We start from the raw sequence: 20,515 nt of genomic DNA, 5'->3' as shown, positions 1-20,515 counted from the left end.
AGTTTGGATCTTTTTTATTAATCTGATGTCTAGTTCTTTAACCTTGTCTTTTACTATGTCCAATCTCCTGTAATTGCATCTGTTGAGTTCCTAATTTCTAACCTTGTCTTTTGCTATGTCCAGTCTCCTGTAATTGCATCTATTGAGTTCCTAATTTCAGTTATGCTATTTCTCAGATTCAGAATTTCCATTTGGTTCTTTTTATAAATTTCAATTTTATGGTGAAATTACCTTTTTCTCTGTTTTCTTAAACATATTAATCATAGTTATTTTGAAGACATTTTATGCTGATTCTAATATCTGGACCACCTCTGGTTCTGTTTCTATAATTGTTTTTTTTTTTTTACTCATGTAATGTCTTGACATGTCTATTAAATTTTTATTGACTCTTGGGGACTATGTATAAGAAATTTTAGAGGCTTCAAATTATGGTATCTTCTTCCAAGTAAGGTTCACCCTTTCCTTTGCTTAGAAGATAGAGACTGATCACCTTAATCCTGCTTGCATACAGATTGGAAAGATTCAGCTTTATCTCCAGCTTACTCTGCTATTAGAGCATTGTCTCCAGTGCTTTTAACTGAGAGCTTGGTGTGTTCACCTGAACTCTCAGCCTTATCTCCTCAGCATGGCAAAATTGCCAACTATTCCTCTGTTTTTCTGACACTTTTTTTTTTCATTTTTTGCTTTTCACTTGGCCAAAGTCTTTTGAGGGAAAATCTGGCTATATATCAGGTTTAGTTATTTGCCTTCTCTTCTCACGTGGATCTTGAACCATTATGTTTTCCATTTTTGTTTCACCACTCCCTCACGACCAGCAGAGATCTACTGATTTCCTTAACTCTCAGTAGCAGTCCTCTGCATGGGTAAATCCCAAATTCTCAGCTTCCTGCCGTGTGCCTATAATCAGCAAATACTCCCAGGGAAAAAGCAGCTGCAGAATTTCTTCTCTTCTCTGTGTGGTTTCTTCTCCAGAATCCTGGCCCTTGTAGTTCTCATTGCTTCAACAGCTTTCTGATGTCATTAAACAGGTATTTTTGCTATTTTTTCCTGGTTTTTCTAGTTCTTGGTAGGAGTATTGATCAGCCTCAAGCTGCTCTTCATGCTCTGAAGTGGAGGCCCTTCAACCTTATGTTTTTAAAATTTTTATTTTAGTTTATAATTCTCAGTGCTCTAATATAAACATAATAGCTTTCAATAACTGTTATAGAAAAGATTATTACCTTGTACTTCAAACATTTATTGTGTAGTGTGATCCTGCCAGACAGTGTGTTGGTTGCTGGGGATAACAAAACATAATTAAAATATAATCCCTGTCCTTAAGGCTTTACAGTTTAGTAGGGGAAAAAACTATGTGAATAAATAGAATACAATATAATATATGCTCTATCTGAAAGATGCATGTGTGTTTATCAAAGAAGTCATGTGTACAGGAGAAGGATTAATTCTCTCCGATGGTCATGGAATTTAAAGGATGTAAAAGAGATCACCAGGTGAATAAAGGCTGCAAGACCTTGAAGGCAGAGGCAGGAAACAGGACCACACTGTGTACCAGAAACTGCAAGGAGTTGAGTAATGTAAGAATCACAATCTTTTGAGAAGCTATGCAGAGCTATTCATATTTGCTTTTTAATGGGTTATCACTTGGATAGCTTTTTGTTTTTGGGAGGAAAGAGTATAATTAAAAGAACAGTCAGCCATAAATGAAATCAGAAAGAAAGATAGATGTTAAAGATTGAGATGGTATAGTCTAGGAATGCCTAGAGTGTATAATAATAGTGACTAAATGTACAAATTTTAAAAGTGTTTTTGCATGAGGAAGAACAAAGGAATGTCATTATTGCAGGGTGCTGAAAATAGATGGTAATTAATATTTTAAAATGCCACCTTATGTGTGAGACTAAAGCAAAAAATGTTTGTTACAAAATTTATATTTTGACTAGAGCATTTCCTAATATAACTTATGTAGATAGTTTGATGAACACCATAAGTACTTGGAATCTCAGGTAGGACATGAGATTTTGTTGGTTTGTCCAGAGTGATGCCCCAATGAATCCCAGAGTGATTCGATCAGTGTGTGGAAAAGTATTTGCAAAGTCCCCTTGAGGGAATGGTGAGAACAGGGAGAAATGCAACTTCCCCAAGTTGAATTCTTGATATTCTCACAAGCAGTGTGGACAACCAAAGCTATAGGCTGAGCCCCCAGTCTTCGGGTTTATTCATATGAAACTTAACCCCACAAAGGATAGGTCAAGTCTACGTAAAATTTGGGCCTAAGAGTCACCTCTAAGACAGCCTCTTTTGTTGCTCAGATGCGGCCTCTCTCTCCAGCCAACGCAACAAGCAATCTCACCACCCTTCCCCTGTCTACATGGGACATGACTCCCAGGGGTGTGGACCTTCCTGGCAACGTGGGACAGAGATCCTAGAGTGACCTGAGACTGAGCATCAAGGGATTGAGAAAAACCCTAGAATGAGCTGAGACTTAGCATCAAGGGATTGAGAAAACCTTCTCAACCAAAAGGGGGAAGAGTGAAATGAGACAAAGTCAATGGCTGAGAGATTGCAAACAGAGTCGAGAGGTTATCCTGGAGGTTATTCTTATGCATCAAGTAGATATCATCTTGTTATTCAAGATGTAATGGAGAGGCTGGAGGGAACTGCCTGAAAATGTAGAGCTGTGTTCCAGTAGCCATGTTTCTTGAGAATGATTGAATAATGATACAGCTGTCACAATGTGACTGTGTGATTGTGAAAACCTTGTGTCTGATGCTCCTTTTATCTACCTTGTCAACAAAGGAGTAGAACATATGGAATAAAAATAAATGATGGGGCAGCAAGAGAAAAGCAATCCATCACATACAAGGGAAGCCCAATAAGACTATGCACAGATCTCTCAGCAGAAACCATGGAGGCGAGAAGACACTGGGATAGTATATTTAAATTATTAAAAGAGAAAAACTGCCAACCAAGAATTCTATATCCAGCAAAATTGTCCTTCAAAAATGAGGGAGAAATGAAAACATTTTCAGACAAAAAATCACTGAGAGAATTTGAGACCAAGAGACCAGCTCTGCAAGAAATACTAAAGGGAACACTAGAGACAGATACGAAGACAGAAGAGAGAGGTGTGGAGAAGAGTGTAGAAAGGAAGACTGAGTAAAGGTAAAAGGAAGGAAAATTAGATATGACATATAAAATCCAGAAGGCAAAATAGTAGAAGAAAGTACTACCCATACAGTAATAACACTGAATGTTAATGGATTAAACTCTCCAATCAAAAGACATAGTCTGGCAGAATGGTTTTAAAAAACAGGACCCATGTATATGCTGTCTCTACTCAAAGGTCACGAGGCCAAGGACACAAATGGACATTTACATGTTTATAGCAGCAATATTAACAATTACCAAGTGATGGAAACAGCCAAAATGTCCATCAACAGACAGTTGACTAAACAAACTGTGACATTTACATAAGATGGAATATTATGCAGCTGTAAGACAGAATAAAGTTATGAAGTATGTAACAACATGAATGGACCTTAAGGACATTATGCTGAGTGTGATTAGCCAGAAACAAAAGGACAAATACTGTATGGTCTCACTGACATGAACTGACATTAGTGAATAAACTTAGAATATTTCCTTGGTAACAGAGACCATCAGGAGATAGAAATAGGGTGAGATATTGGGTGATCGGAGCTGAAGGGATACAGCTTGTGCAACAGGACTGAATATAAAATCTCAGATATAGACAGCACAATACTACCTAACAGTAATGTAATTATGTTAAAACACTGAATGAACCTGCATGTGAGAATGATAAAGGAAGGAGGACTGGGGACATAAATGAAATCAGAAAGAAAGATAGATGGTAAAGATCAAGATGGTATAATCTAGGAATGCCTAGCATGTATAATAATAGTGAAATGTACAATGTACAAATTTTAAAAATGTTTTTGCATGAGGAAGAACAAAGGAATGTCATTATTGCAGGGTGCTGAAAATAGATGATAATTAATACTTTAAAATGTCACCTTATGTGTGAGACTAAAGCAAAAAATGTTTATTTGGTACAAAATTTATATTTTGACTGGAGCATTTCCTAATATAACTCATGTAGATAGTTTGAGTGAATGTCATAAGTACTTGGAATCTCAGGTAGCATATGAGATTTTGTTGGTTTGTCCAGAGTGATGCCCCGATGAATCCCAGAGTGATTTGATCAGTGACTGGAAAGGTATTTGCAAGCCCCCTTCAGGGAATGGTGAGAGTGGGGAGAAATTCAACTTCCCCAAGTTGAATTCTTGATATTCTCACAAGCAGTGTGGACAACCAAAGCTATAGGCTGAGCCCCCAGGCTTGGGGTTTGTTCACATGAAACTTAACCCCACAAAGGATAGGTCAAGTCTACTTAAAATTTAGGCCTAAGCGTCACCCCCAAGAGAGCCTCTTTTGTTGCTCAGATGTGGCCTCTCTCTCCAGCCAACACCATGAGCAGTCTCACCACCCTTCCCCTCTCTGCGTGGGACATGACTCCCAGGGATGTGAACCTTCCTGGCAACGTGGGACAAAGATCCTGGAATGAGCTGAGACTCAGCATCAAGGGACCGAGAAAAAACCCTAGAATGAGCTGAGAATTAACATCAAGGGATTGAGAGAACCTTCTCGACCAAATAGGGAAGAGTGAAATGAGACTAAGTGTCAATGGCTGAGAGATTCCAAACAGAGTTGAGAGGTTATCCTGGACGTTATTCTTACGCATTAAGTAGATATCACCTTGTTGTTCAAGATGTAGTGGAGAGGCTGGAGGGAAGTGCCTGAAAATGTAGAGCTGTGTTCCAGTAGCCATGTTTCTTGATGATGATTGAACAATGATATAGCTTTCACAGTGAGACTCTGCGAATGTGAAAACCTTGTGTCTGATGCTCCTTTTAGCTACTATATCAGCAGAAGAGTAGAACATATGGAATAAAAATAAATAATAGGGGGAACAAATGTTAAAATAAATTTAGTTTGAAATGCTAGTGGTAAATGAAAGTGAGCGGTAAGGGGTATGGTATGTATAATCTTTTTTTTCTCTGTTATCATTTTATTTCTTTTTCTGTTGTCTTTTTATTTCTTTTTCTAAATTGATGCAAATGTTCTAAGAAATGATGAATATGCAACTATGTGATGATATTAAGAATTACCGATTGTATATGTAAAAAAAAAATGAATGATGGGGAAACAAATGCTAAAATAAATTTAGTTTAAAGATCAATGAAGGCAAGGGGTAAGGGGTATGGTAGGTATAATCTTTTTTTTTTTTCTTTCCTGTGTTTGTTTTATTTCTTTTTCTGTTGTCTTTTTGTTTCTTTTTCTGAGTTAATGCAAATGTTCTAAGAAATGATGAATATGCAACTAAGTGATGATATTGTGAATTACTGATTATGTATGTTGTTTTATTTTGTTTATTTTTTAAATTAATAAATAAATTTTAAAAAAAAAGAGTCAGAGGGAGGACATGGAGTGGGAATGTCCCGAGTCTACTTTCTGAAAAAAAAAAAAAAGATGTAATGGAGAGGCTGGAGGGAACTGCCTGAAAATGTAGAGCTGTGTTCCAGTAGCCATGTTTCTTGAGGATGAATGAATAATGATATAGCTTTCACAATGTGACTGTGATTATGAAAACCTTTGTATCTGATGCTCCTTTTATCTACCTTGTCAACAGAGTAGAACATATGGAATAAAAATGAATGATGGGGGAACAAATGCTAAAATAAATTTAGTTTGAAATGCTAGTGATCAATGAAAGCGAGGGGTAAGGGGTATGGTAGGTGTAATCTTTTTTTTCTTTTCTGTGTTCGTTTTATTTTTCTGTTGTCTTTTTATTTCTTTTTCTGAATTAATGCAAATGTTCTAAGAAATGATGAATATGCAACTAAGTGATGATATTGTGAATTACTGATTATATATGTTGATGTTTTATTTGGTTTGTTAATTTTTTAAATTAATAAATAAATTAAAAAAAAAAAGAACAGTCAGCTTTTGGTATTAGCATTTGCTTCGTCTCTCTCCACAGTATTCCTTGCCTTTTGTGTCTACTCATAAAAGCTTCATAGATTTTCCCCTCTGGTTTTCTTTTATCCTAAGATATAATCACACCTGCCTTCTAAAAATTGCATATCCCTCATGGAGTCAGAATCTAGAATGTAGGTTACCAGGGGATGAGGTGGGGATAGGAAATAGGGAGTTAAGGTTTAAATTGCAGAGAGTTCCAATTAACAGTGGAAATATTTGGTAACGGATGGTGGTGAATTACATTGTGGATGTAATTAATAGAACTGAAATATATATGAATGTGGTTAAAATGGGGAATGTTAGACTGTATATAAGTTACTGGAATAATAAATTATTTTTTAAAAATCCAAAAAATAAAAAATAAAAATAGCATATCCTCTTATTTTCGTTCATCACATCTGAAAATGAGCTCATCTTTCTTCCTTCCTGATCATTTCTAAACTTAGGTCTGCGTCCTATGTTCCACCTAGTTTCCAACCTAAGCTTGAAATTTTAGTTCCCTGTCCTCCATCACCCATGGCCCATAAGCTACCAAATCTTATGGATTCTTAATTCTTAATAGACTTCAAATCTGTTTCTTTCCATCTTCTCTGTCATATATTTAGTCTAATACTTTATCAATTACTTCATATCTAGGCTATTTGAAATAATTTCTTTCTCTCCAGTTCATTCTGTAAATCTTAGCTTGGCATTCAAGGCCCTGTACATTCTCACACAAACCATCTTTCTTATAGCTTTACCACTACAATTTCACCTCAGACTCTGTATTCTACACAAGTTAGTCGACTTGTCTCCCAAACACCTCACTCACAGTATTCTACCTCCATAGCTCATGCCATATACCCATTTGATACCTACAAAAAATTTACATATATAGTTAATCTCATCAGCTTTTCTCATCTTCGATTTTGTTCTTATCTAAGTGACTACTTTCCTCTGAGTTCCTATAGCATTTATTTACTACGTCGTGTTTGTGTGTTTTTATGTAAACTACTTGCTGCTCAACCAGATTGTTAGTACATGGAAGTCAGGAACTCTGACTTGTATTCCTTTGTGAGACACGGTATCTTACATGTAGTTATAAAGCAAATAATTATTAATTGATCATCCAAAAATCCTTCCTTGATCTAAATATTAGCCTTCATATATTTTTATTTCTGAAACATATGTTGAGGTTGGATATATTTACTTTGATTATTAATGCAATTTTCTAAAGTGGAATCTTTACTCTGATAATATAATAAAATGTAACACTAATTGAAGGGAGCTGTGTTTTTGGAGAAAGACAGAAGTAACCATTTCTATGGATTTTCCTTAGGTTGACACTGTGAAAATTGTTCACATTCATTCTGTCATCATCTTGCGACGTTCTGATAAGAGGAAGGACCGAGTGGAAATTTCTCCAGAGCAGCTGTCTGCAGCTTCAACAGAGGCGGAGATATCCTTATTAGTCAATAAGAAGCTTTTACATGCTCTGGGGCTTTGAGCCACATTGTCCTGCTTACCTCCATCATCCTTCTTTAGGTGGTTTCATGAATTTTCTTTCAGGTGACTGTTTCTCAGTTTTCATATTTGTCCCTAAAATCCAATTGGTTAGTTAATCAGAGCTTCTCTCTTTCTCTTCTTTTGAGTGACTTTTATTGGAATAATCCAGAATTTCTAACATTCCTGCTCCTAAATGTTAAAAGATCCCACGGTCAGATCCCATGACAGTGAGCTCGATGAGGAGTCCCCTCCATCTTCCTCCCTATTCCTCACACCACCCCCTTTCCATTTCCCTGCCCTTACAGTTTTCCTAATTACATTTAATTTTTAGGCCTTTCATTATCATTATCCTTTGGAGAGATTCTCTTCTGGGACTCCGGCTTTAAAATACACAATGCTGAGAACTGAATGCAATATTCCATTATATATATATATATATGTATATGTATATATATATACATATATATATATAATATCCGAAAAAAAATCAAATAGGGCATTTGTTTCCTATTATCTGGACTCTAATTCAGCTAAAACAAGTTAAATTTGTATCAGTTGTTTTAGTAATTTATTGTTCTTTTAGATCAAGTTAATCTTATAGCCAACTAAAAGGTAATTTTTAAGAATAGGTAATGTACATACATGATATAAAATTCAAAAGATACAAAAAGTATACAAAAAAATGATTTTTTTTCCAACCTCTGTCCCTCAGTTCTCTCACTATCTCTCCCCAGAGAGATGATTGTTAATCAGCATTTCCTATATCCTGACATATATTCTATGCATAAGAAACATATATGAATATTTTCCTTTAAAACAGTGTTTAATGCATATGATAGCTTATGACATACAGTGGTCATCTTTTTTCACCAACAGAGTATCTTGAAAATTGTCTATATTAGTTTATAGAGCTGCCTCATTCTGATGACTGCAAATATGGCATTGTATGCATGTGCCATCATTTATTTTGCTTATCTTCATGTACAGATTTAGGTTGTTTGTAATCTTTTACAGATAGTGCTGCAGTGAAGAACCTTGTACACACATTTCACAAATGTGTGAGTATATCTGTAGAATCAATTCCTAGAGATAGAATTGCTGGGGAAAAGTTATATGTTCTTATAGCTATAGATATTTTACCAATGTACACTCTAGCAATGTGCAAGAGTGCCTTTTTCCCTTTCCCCTCACCTAATCTCTGAGTGGCAAAAAATTTTATCTTATATCATCTTACAACTTTAATTTGCATTTTTCTTACATGTGTAAACTTGATCAGGTTTTCATTTCAAGAATAATTTGTGGGTTTTTTTTGTGAATTATCTTATTTCCTTTGCCTGTTTTTCTGTTCACTTGAAATCTTTTCCTTAAGAATTTAAGGTACTTTCTATACAAGAAAATTAACTCTTCATAAGAACAGCAATTTTCCCTGTTTGTTTATGACATGTTTTTTCCAAATCAACTTAAAATTTTTTTATATAATCATATTTATCATAGTCTCCTTTTATAGTGTGTGCTTTTTGTATCTTTTCTTAAACTCTTTATTGTGATATAATTACAGAGTCATAGGAAGTTGCACAAGTAGTAGAAAGGTCCCCTGTATTCTTTACCCAGACTCCTGAAGTTTACATCTTATATAACTAGAGTACATTATGAAAACCAGGAAATTGACATTGATACAATATGTGTACTTCTCTGCTATCTTATCACATGTGTAGATTTCATGTCAGCACCACTGCAGTTGAGACACAGAACTAGCCATCTCCACAAAGATTTCCCACTTGCTACTCCTTTACAGTCACACACCCCTACTCGCCCCTCCCATTCTCCCCCAATTCCCCCTTTCCATTCCTAACCCTTACAACCATTAATCTGTTCTCCTTGTTATGGGTTATGTTTTCATGTTTTTTTACATGCCTGGTAATGCTTGATTGGATGTCAGATATTACATACTTTACCCTGGGAGCTGGATAATTTTGTATTCCTAAACATATTCTTGAGCCTTTTTCTGAGATGCTGTTAAGTCACTTGGGAACAGTTGCATCCTTTTGAGTTGTTTTTACAACTTGCTTGGTGAGACCAGAGTAGCTTTTAGTGTAGGATTACATTTTCCACACTACTGAGGCAGGACCCCTCCGAGCACTCTCCCTGGTGCCTCCTGACTTGTCAGGGTTTCCATTCTGGCGGGTGGGGGCAGCCGCTAGTCCCTGTCCAGGCTGAGCACCCGGCATGGTCCCCTTCCATCCTTTGGGTGGTCCTTTCCCTGGCCTTGGGGAGTTGACCTGTATGTGTGTATTGGTCAGGACTCAGCACCAGGACTCTCTGCAGATCTCCAGGGTTCTTTCTCTCTAGCTGTCTTCTCTCTGGTACCCTGCCCTGCAAACTCCAGCCACCCCAACTCTCAGTTCCTTCTCCTTAACTTGGAGTCTGCTCAGCTTTGCTCTAGTTTACTTCCCTGCTCCATGGCCTGGAATCTTTCTCAGGGCAGTGATCTGGGATAGTTGAGGGTTACCTTGTTTGTTTCCCATCTACTGTTCTTCCTTGCATGGTGTCCAGTGTCTTGAACATTGTTGTTTAATATCTGTTGTCCAGTTTTTTGGTTTGTTTTACGCAGAATGGTATAGCTAGTCGCTGTTACTCCATTTTGGCCAGAAATAGAAAGCCCATTAATGGATATTTAAAAAATAAACACATTTTGATAAAATAAAATTCCAAGAACATAATTGTATAAAAGATGTTTATTATTGTGATTTTATAACTTTAAACTGTAAATAGTCTATTTGTCAAATGGGGTAATGGCTGGATACACTGTTGCATGCTATTGCTTTTTTTTTTTTGGGGGTGCATGATCTGGGAATTGAACCCGGTTCTCCAGCATGAAAGGTGAGCATTCTACCACTGAACCACCCGTGCACCTGCATGCTATTGCATTACAATTACAATTAACTGAGCATTTACTACATGCCAGGCATTGTGCTCAAAACCTTGCCAGGATTATGTCATTTAATCCTCTCTACTGTGTGAAGTAGCATTTCCTCCAGTCTGCAGATGAGGAAATGAGGTTAAAGCATTTTAATTTCCCCTGACATTTGAAAATAAGAATTTATTAAAAAACTATTATTTCTCAGACTTAGTTATATAGAAAGAATCATCGTGTCCCACATATGTAATCTGCAGGAAGACAAATCAGCATTTTACAGAGGTAATGGCAGTATATTCTGATATTAACAGCAATCTTAGTGAACAGCATCTCTGAGTAATACACTCAAGTTAGAAGCTAAGACAGAATGATTGAAAATTTTTACTTCTACAACAGAGGAGGAAAATATCCTTTTGAAAGTATTTCTAGACAAATGAGATGAAAATGGGTGTCTTTGTTCATCTGGTGTCTGAAAATTACAATAGTTGCAATGTTGACATTGGCAGCTTGTTAGAGAAATATCACATGAATAAAAAAAATCTTGTATTTCTTTTTCAAAAATGGGAGTAGGGTGGAACAGGAAAGAGAATAGAAGATTACTCAAGTTAATGTAAGTGATTTTTGTAGATTTTGATGACCTTTTTTTTAGATAGCACAAATTTGAGTGTTAATCAAAAATTAAAGTAAATTGGATTAATAGGATGTAACTAATTATGTAAGGTAATGGAAACCGTATGGATTTAAAAGAAAAAATCTTTGACCTTAAATGGGCATCCTGGGAAATTCTGAACATTTACTTGATTTCATTCTTTTGTTGACATTAAATTATAATAGGTTTATTTTAAATCTCAAAATGCTTCTTGAGCCCTTATTAGCATCACAGATTTTGATCTCACGTTTTGAAAATACCTTGACAGACACACAGGTTGGCTGAACTAACAGGTCGCCCCATGAGAGTTGTGGGCTGGTATCATTCCCATCCTCATATAACTGTTTGGCCTTCACATGTTGGTAAGTATTATGGGGTTGCAGTGGTTACTGTTCGTAGACATAATAGCATTTTTACTTATTCAGTACATAGGCTGTGATGTTATAAAACCAAAATTTTACCATCCTGAAACAGGTTTCTTATTGTGATATAATTTGGCCATGTTTTAAAAGTAATTGTATATGTTATATTGATTATTTTTAATAGCGAGAAGTAAAATTTCAGCACTTCATTTTGACTCTGTAATAGGAAACCAAGACTAAGTAAAGCCTGGTAATTGGCTGATATTAAAAATATTAAACTTCAACTTAAAGTTACTGAAAGCCACTTTTTAGTAAATTTCCATTCTGAAGACTCAGTGTGTTAAGGGTGAAATTTTATGAAGTTAATTGTTGAAATCTGCTTTACACATAGTACATCCTACCTGTTGGGTCTCTCAACCTACTTTATCACTCCTCTAATAGTATAATGTAACTAAATTGTTTTCTTTCATTTTATCTTTACCTCCTTTCCAGAATCATCCTTATTTTTGTCTCTACCTGCTTCTCTTGAAAGAAGTACTTTACTTGTGGAGAGTGGATGAATATTCCTGAGCACTTAACTGTGTGCCAGGCACTAGGCTAATGATTTACAAATGTTTTCTCATCTATTCCCCACAATAAACTGTGAATTAGAGATCTTCTTCCCATTTTACTGAGGAGTAAACAGAGGCTCAGATTAAGTAGGTGGTAGAACTAGCTCTAAACCCATGTCCAACCCCCAAGTCTGTACTCTTTCCATGGTGATGAACTCTTTCTCGGCATAGAGGCTTGAATTGATAGCAAACTCTCTATTCCTTTACACTGTGATATGAATGCAAAAAGAAAAATAGCAGCACAGTCTTAAACTTTGATAATAGATGAGTGCTCCTGTATCTATGGTAATAGTGGGAAACAATGTTTTTTAGAATCACCTGGGGAAGTTTTTGAAAAATATACCTGCCTGAAATTAATTTATGATGATAGAAATCAAAGTAGTGGTTGCATCTGAGCAGAAGGATTCTTTACTGGGGGCGATTCTGCTCCCCAGATGAGATTCGGCAGTCTCTGGAGTAACTTTTGATTGTCATGGTGGGGATGGGGGTAGCTGCTCCTGGAATCTAGTGGGTGGAGGTCAGGGATGCTGCTAATCATCCTAGTACAGCCCCTATGAAGAATTATGCTCGTGAGGATGAGGAACTTGGACTGGGATGATGGAGATGTATATATATGACTGGGATTTTGGTTAAATATCTGTCAGAACTTATCAAACTATACATTTGAAGAGCCATACATTTTTCTGTATGTGATTGTATACACACACACAAACATAACACATACACTTTCCCAGATCCCATTCCTAGATTGTGAAAAAGTCCATCAAGGAATTCTAGTTAAATACCATTGATGCAGAATAAGGGGGGTGATAGAATTGCACTGTTTTTTCCTGACAGTAATTTACCAGATCTGCTGTAAAGTAATAGTGGCATGCGTAAGATATCCTTTATTAGCAAAGACTGTATTATCAAAACAGTTATTTCAATGGAAAAAGAAAAGGTTTGCCATTAGAACTTGTAATAACAATAATAAAGGTGTTTCAAACTTTTGTTTTGATGTAATTTCAGACTTGAAGTTCAAGTAGTTCAAAGAATTCCTGAATCCCTCCCCCCAGACTTGTCAAATGTTAACATTTTAAAACATTTGCTGTATTGTTCTCTCTCTACATATATGTATATATGTGTATGTATATATTTTTTTCCTGAAGTATTCAGGAGTAAGTTGCAACCATGATTCCCCTTTACCTCTAAATACTCTTAAGTCTATATTTCTTAAACACAAACATATTCTCTTACATAACCATGGTCATTTATCAAAATCAAGACTGTATCACTGATACAATACTATTTTAAAATTAAAGTCCTTATTCACATTTCTTTAGTCAGCTCACTAATATCCCAATAAAGGTTGCTTTTATAGCTATATATGTGTTCCTATAAAATTTTAATATTACCAAATAAATCCACTGCTTGATTGCTTCTAATTTTTACCCAAAAGCAATAACTTGTTTTCTTGTTACCATCAACAACTAAAGTCAGATTGGTCTCAGATTTCTCCCATGCTAGTACCTAAGCCAGAAAGAAATGACTTCTATTGAAAGTAAGTTTGGTACATATATTCTTGAACAATTGTTATCACTATGGTAATAAACTAGAATGGAAAAGATAAAATTTTTCAGTAAAAAAAAAAAGCTTCTTAAGAACTCAGGAAAAAAGCTTTATCAGCCTCTGAAGTAGAATACCCCAAAATTGTTCAGAATTCAGAGTATAATTGAATTATCTTCTCAGTGTGAGAAGATTCAAGCCAGTAAAAAGAACCTGGGGAGCAGTTTGCAATGTAGCAGGAACAGATGGCAGGTTTCTAAAAAAGGATACTGCAAATGTAACTGAAAAAATGAAATTAAGTTATGAAATGATTAAGTAACCAAATGAAAAGAATTCAATAAAAAGCCTGATTTGGAGAGTAGAGCATGGAAATCCTGTGAGGAAATAATAATACCTAACTGGGTAAGCTATAGGAACAAGTAACAGAATATGTAACAAAGGTTGTGATCAAGATTCTAAAAGACAAGGACAAAATACCATTAAATATCTAAGTTGGAGACAGACATTATTCAAGGGATTAACAATAAGGATACATCAGGTCTCTTGCCTGAGAGCTCAAACTACCTGAGGTAGTAACATTGCGTACAACTGGAGAAAAAAAATCTCCCAACAAACTGGCATTCACAATGAATATATTGTCATTGATCTCTAGAGCCTATGGAGATTTGTTGACCATACAACTCAAATCTGAGCACCTTTCAAGAATTAAGTCAAACTGGAGCCCTATATTACAAGCCTTAGGAAAAAAATGAATGATGAATAAAAGAAGGTTGATTTTAAGTATTACATAAGTACATTTATTAAGAAAAGAATTCCAAGCTGTGTTAAAGAATGGCAAGTGAGAATTAGGTTTAAGTGCAGGTGGGTTATTCAGACTATTCTGAACATATTTTAAAAGGTTTATTACATGACTTTTCAACAAATTCATGGAATACCTATGTTCAATAATATGGTTCCTGCTATCATAGACCTTACAGTGTAATGGGGAAGAAGAACAAGCATAAGTACTGAAGGGAAATGGTAAGGAAGAAATATGATGGTTGTCCAAGTAGATTATGCATATTGGTAAATATAAACTGGGTAAACACCTATAAATATAGAAGCGCTGGGATAAAAAATAGTAAGATGTCATCAAAGACAAACTACAAATCAAGATATTTGGACACAAAATAAAAGTCTAGGTTAAGCTGTATGGGGAAAAAATAAAAGTTATATCATCAACAAAAGGATAAGTGAGTAAAGATGGGTGATTATATAATAATAAAAGGCAAAGTAAATAAAGTACAAGAATGTTAAATTATGTCCCCCTCCATAGCAATGAAATGTACAAAGAGCAGTTTTATATGTAGGGAAAGAATGGAAACACTATTGAAGTAGGAAAGCTTAATAATCCACTTTAAGAATTTAATTTATTCCTTCAAAATAGCATTAAGTGAATGTTTTCATTGGGCACTATGATAGCTCTGTGGGAAAAACAGTCTTGTTGCTTTTAAAGAGTTTTGAGTCTCATAGGGAGAAACACCTAAGCAAAGGTTTTTTAATGATAGTACATGGATGGAGGGGACAGAGTATGTGATGTAGGCAAAGTATACACACTATGACATTAAAATTTTATCTTAAAAGAATTTTAAAGTTACACCAAAATTGCGAGAATAACATAAAAAACTAAATTGAGCAATTGTTCGCTTTTTGCCATATTTGCATTATTATATTCTCTCTTTATCTATATATACACAGACATATCCCAATATTGTCCTTTATAGTAATTTTTTCTTTCCAATCTAGCATCCAATCTAGGACCAGTTCTTCAGCTTTTTTTTTTTCTATTTTAAATCTTTCATGACATGGACATTTTTGAAGATGGAATATCCCTTAATTTGTCCTCTTTTTTATATGCTGTATGGCCGGGGTCATACTTCATTCTTTTTCCATGTGAGAATCCTGTTATTGCCGCACCATTTGTTGAATATTTTTTTAAATTTTTTTATTGAGAATTCTTCACATACAAACTTTCTATACATGGTGCAAAATCAATAGCTCACAATATCATCACATAGTTGGGTATTCATCACCATGATCATTTTTTAAAATATTTGTATCACTCCAAAAAAAGAAATTAAAAGAAAAAAGTCATATATAACATACCCCTTATCCCACCCTCTTATTAATTACTAGTGTTTCCATCTACCAAATTTATTTTACCCCTTATCCTCCCATTATATATTTATTTTTATCCTTAGTTTTTACTCCTGGATATAAGGAGCAACAGACACAAGGTTTTTACAATCACACAGTTGCATTGTGAAAGCTATATAGTTATACAATTGTCTTCAAGAATCAAGGCTACTAGAAGACAGTTCAACTGTTTCAGGTACTTCCCTCCAGCCACTCCAATACAAATAAACTAAAAAGGGATATCTGTATAATGGATAAGAATAACCTCCAGGATAACCTCTGTCTTGACTCTGAAATCTCTCAGCCATTGACAACTTTATTTTGTGTCATTCTCTATTCCCTGGTTTGGTCAAGAAGGCTTTCTCAGTCCCTTAATGCTGGATGCTGGCTTATCCCAGGCTTTCTGTTCCATGTTGCCATGGACATTTACACCCCTGGGAATCATGTCCCACGTAGGGGAAGGGCAGTGAGTTCACCTGCTGAGTTGACTTAAAGAGAGAGGCTACATCTGAACAACAAAAGAGGTTCTCTGGGACTGACTCTGAGACATAATTTTAAGTAGGCTTAGTCTATCCTTTGCAGGAAATTGTTTAATTTTTTGGTTTTTGTTTGTTTGCTTGTTTGTGTGTTTTTTGGGAAGTGCAGGGGCCGGGAATTGAACCCGGGTCTCCCGCCTTAATTTGTGTTCATCTGCCGTTCCCTTGTGACTGGCTTCATGCTATGCCCACTGGCAGGAATACCACAGTAGTGATGCTGGTCCTTCTCAGTACATCTCATCAGGAGGCATATGTCAGTTGTATTGTCACAGTTACCTTTGATCACAGAATTATGGTGATGACTCCAAGGTTTCTCTGCTGCATGCTGAGACTTTTTTGTAGCTGATGAAACTGAAATAGCAGATGTCTTTCCCTCATCTTCTTAGCAGAGCTCAGAGTTATCTATGCTTACGTTTTCTAACCATTCACCTACTCCTCACCCTACTCTAGTTTGGCTTCTAGCCCCATCACTCTATTGAAGTGGCCCTTGCTAAAGAATGTTGGAAACCTAGTGGCCATTCCTAAGTCCTCATCTTGTCTAGCATTTGACATTATCAACCACTCTACTTGAACACTTCCCAAGAAATCATGAGGAGTGTGCAATGCTTAAGAGAAAAACTGAGCTAAGGCTAGAGTTAAATAACTTATCCAAGGTCAGATGGCTAGTAACTGGCAGAGCCAGTAGTTGAACGAAGGTTTCTATGAATAAGAAGCCTAGGCTTTTCTACAGTGCCTTTGACTGGATAAGTAGGAATGTTATTTATGACAATGGGAATGTAGTTAAGTCACATCATATCACATCATACATGTATTGAACTTCTGCAAATTTTACCTATATATGGTTTGCAAAAGAAAAAAGTGATTTCAATAGAGCTGCTATTTCACCAGCTATTTCACGAATCTCAGGAGTTTGCACAGTTTTTTTTTTAACACATCTCCAACAGCTTTATTTTGTTTGAAAGAAGAAACATGGGACAGGGAGAAGTATGGATTAGAAAATAAATACAAATGTAGGCTGTTTTTGCTAATTGTTTTATAACCACAACAAACTAGTACAGAGAATGCCCTGTACAAAACAATGCAATAAAGGTTCAGAGATCAAGGTGTTCCCTTAGCAAGGCTGAGGACTTAAGTTTCTGGTATTTGGAGTTGAGGCTGCAGTCCTTGTTTTTGTATGGATCACATAGTCCATGCTTTAACCAGACTTGAACAGAACAATGGCCACCTGACCCAGATAGAAGTAGAAGTATTTGGTTTCACATAACTACCAAAGTTCCTCCCCACAATGCAGTGCCAGGTGGGTTGTAGTTCTTGTCAAACTCCTCTAACATAGAACACAGAAAGTGCTGGAAGAAAGGCAGTAGGACTTGGAGTGCACTACTCAAGTGTTGGAGAAATTGCCTCTCTTCCAGCATGTCACATTTTTGATCATGGCCTATTGTTCAGGAGTGCTGCCACTAAAGGTCTCTTTAGTCTAGACCTTGGCCTGATTCACTTTGGGTACACTAGGAAAGAATGTGTATTTTGCTGCTGTTGGTTTATAATATCATTAAAGTGTTCTGTTTCCTTATTGATCTTCTAACCAGATATTCTATCCAAGTTGGTTTTGGCTATTGGGGGGCCACTTCCCTTTCCATATGAGTTTAAAATTGGCTTTTCTACTTCTCAAATAAGACTGCTGGAATTTTGATTGGGATTGCATTGAATCTGTAAATCATTTTGAGTAGAATTGATGTCTTAATATTTAGTCTTCTAATCCATGAATACAGAATGTCCTTCTATTTATTTAGGTATAATTTATTTTCTTTCAGCAATGTTTTTTTTTCTGAGTACAAATCCTTTACATCCTTGGTTAAATTTATTCCTAGATATTTGATTCTTTTAGTTGTTATTGTAAAGGAATTGTTTTCTTGAATTCCTCTTTAGATTGTTTATTACTTGCATACAGAAGCCTCACTGGTTTTTCTTTGTTGATCTTATATCCCCCTACTTTACTGAATTTGTTTATTAGCTCTGGTAGCTTTGTTGTGGATTTTCATATATGTTCTCTCTATATAGGATTAAACCATCTGCAGATAGGTACAGTTTTACTTCTTCCATTCCAACTTGGATGCCTTTTATTTATTTTTCTTGCTTAATTGCTCTGGCTAGGACTTCCAGTATAATGTTGAGTAACAGTGGGACAATCCTTGTTATCTTGGGAGGAAAGCTTCAGTGTTTCACCATTGAGGAGGATGCTAGCTGTGGGTTTTTCATATATGACCTTTCTCATATTAAGGAGCTTTTCTTCATCTATTCTTCATTTTCTGAGTGTTTTTATCAAGTAGGGGTGCTGAATTTTGTCACATGCCTTTTCTACATTAATTGAGATGGTCATGTACTCTTTATCCTTCATTAGTGTGGTGTGTCACATTAACTGACTTTCTTATGTGGAAACACCCTTGCATTTCTGGGAAAAATCCCACATAATCATGATGGATAATTATTTAATGTGCTATTCAATTCAGTTTGATAGTATTTTGTTGAGAACTGAACTCCTGGGCACAAAGAAACCAGAAATTGATGGTTTGGACCCTTGTAAACTACATGTAGAATTCAATGACTTTTTTGCAAGATTTGTATGCACAGAGCCACTGCCACTCTGGACTGAAGGAGACAGAGAAGGAAAGGAAGAATGACTTCAAGGGAAGAACTTGCCACAGATCCTTCCTGGATAACTCCATCTCCAGTACCTCGCTTGTCCTGTGATTGCTAACTACTTCCATGCTTGAATAAGTCCTCAAGTGGAGCACTGTTCCCTGGGGTATTCATTTCTGGAAGCCCAGAATTTTCCAGAACAACACTGTTTACTTTTTACCCAAAAGTTCATTCCTCAGTTTATCTCTTTCCTTTTGCATTTTACTTTAAGCTGCAAAGAACAACCAGATCGCATTTTCCACATTTAGTTTGGAAATTTCTTCTGCTAAATATCCAAGTTCATCACTCTAAAATTCTGCCTTCCGCGCATGAAGAATGCCTTCCTTCCAGACACATTCATCATTTCTGTCTAAAGCCTCATCAGAGATATCTTTAGAGTCCACATTTCTATCCACGGTCTCTTCAAAGCATTCTTAGGCCTTCTCTATCAAGCTTGTCACAACTCCTCCAGAATCTTCTCCTTATCCATTTGAAAAGCCATTCCAGCATGTTTGGTATTTGCAAACTGCAGCAGCACCCCACTTCTCTGGTATCAAATCTGTGTTAGTTTGCATGCTGCCAGAATGTGATATACCAGAACTGGTATAGCTCTTAAAAGGGGGAATTTAATAAGTTAAGAGTTTATAGTTTGAAGCCTGTAAAAATATCCAAGTTAAGGCACCAACAAGAGGTTACCTTCACTCAAGAATGGCCAATAGGTCTGGAACCTAGATCAGCTGGAAGTCATGTGACTGGCATCTGCTGGTCCTTCACTCCTAGGCTCCATTGCTTTCAGCCTCTATTCCCATGGGGGTTTCTCACTTTGCTTCTCTGGGGCTGGTTTTCATCTCTTGGCTTCCCTTGGCTCTCTCCAGGTTCTGACTTGCTTAGCATCTCATGGCGACGTCTGTTGGGCTCCAGGCATTTTCAAACATCCAAGGCTCTGTTCTCTGAAACAACTGTTCTCCAAGCATCTACTTCTGCTCTCTCTTGGCTCTGAGACTTCTGTTATTTCTATAGACTTTGTCTGCTCTGAGTTCTCTCCAAAATGTTTCCTCTTTTAAAGGACTTCAGTAAAATCAAGATCCACCTGGAATGAGTGGAATTATACTTCCATCTAATTAAAAGATCACATCCACAATTGGGCGTGTCACATCTCCATGGAGATAATCTAATCAAAAGTTTCCAACCCTCAGTGTTGAATTAGGATTAAAAGAAACAGCTGCACCCACAGGATTGGGTAGGATTAAAACGTGTTTTTTATGGGGTACATAATAAATTCAAACTGGCACAATTCCTTTGAACAGTCCTTCTGTCACTTTTTTTTTCTCTCTTCTTCTAGAACTCCCAAAATGCATATATTGGTAGGCTTGGTGATGTCCCATAGGTCTCTTAGCCTCTGTTTGCATTTTTTCATTCTTTATTTCTTTCTGCTCCTCAGCCTTAATCATTTCAATTGTCTTGTCTTTGAATTCACTGTTTCTTTCTTCTGCCAGCTC

At 36.1% G+C, this 20,515-nt stretch overlaps 1 protein-coding gene across 4 annotated transcripts in view; it reads left to right on the top strand.

The window, feature by feature from the left end:
* The window catches only part of BRCC3 (BRCA1/BRCA2-containing complex subunit 3), a 170,891-nt gene that overhangs the window by 16,444 nt on the left and 133,932 nt on the right, over nt 1-20,515 (top strand). For all 4 annotated transcript variants that reach the window (XM_077146683.1, XM_077146680.1, XM_077146679.1 and 1 more), the window contains 2 exons: nt 7,379-7,499; nt 11,387-11,473. In XM_077146683.1, coding sequence (XP_077002798.1) covers nt 7,379-7,499; nt 11,387-11,473 — 208 coding nt within the window. The remainder of the gene's footprint in view (nt 1-7,378; nt 7,500-11,386; nt 11,474-20,515) is intronic.

The sequence above is a fragment of the Tamandua tetradactyla genome, chromosome X (genome assembly GCF_023851605.1).
Source record: "Tamandua tetradactyla isolate mTamTet1 chromosome X, mTamTet1.pri, whole genome shotgun sequence".
Taxonomy (NCBI): Eukaryota; Metazoa; Chordata; class Mammalia; order Pilosa; family Myrmecophagidae; genus Tamandua; species Tamandua tetradactyla.
This window is presented reverse-complemented; position numbering and strand designations above follow the sequence as displayed.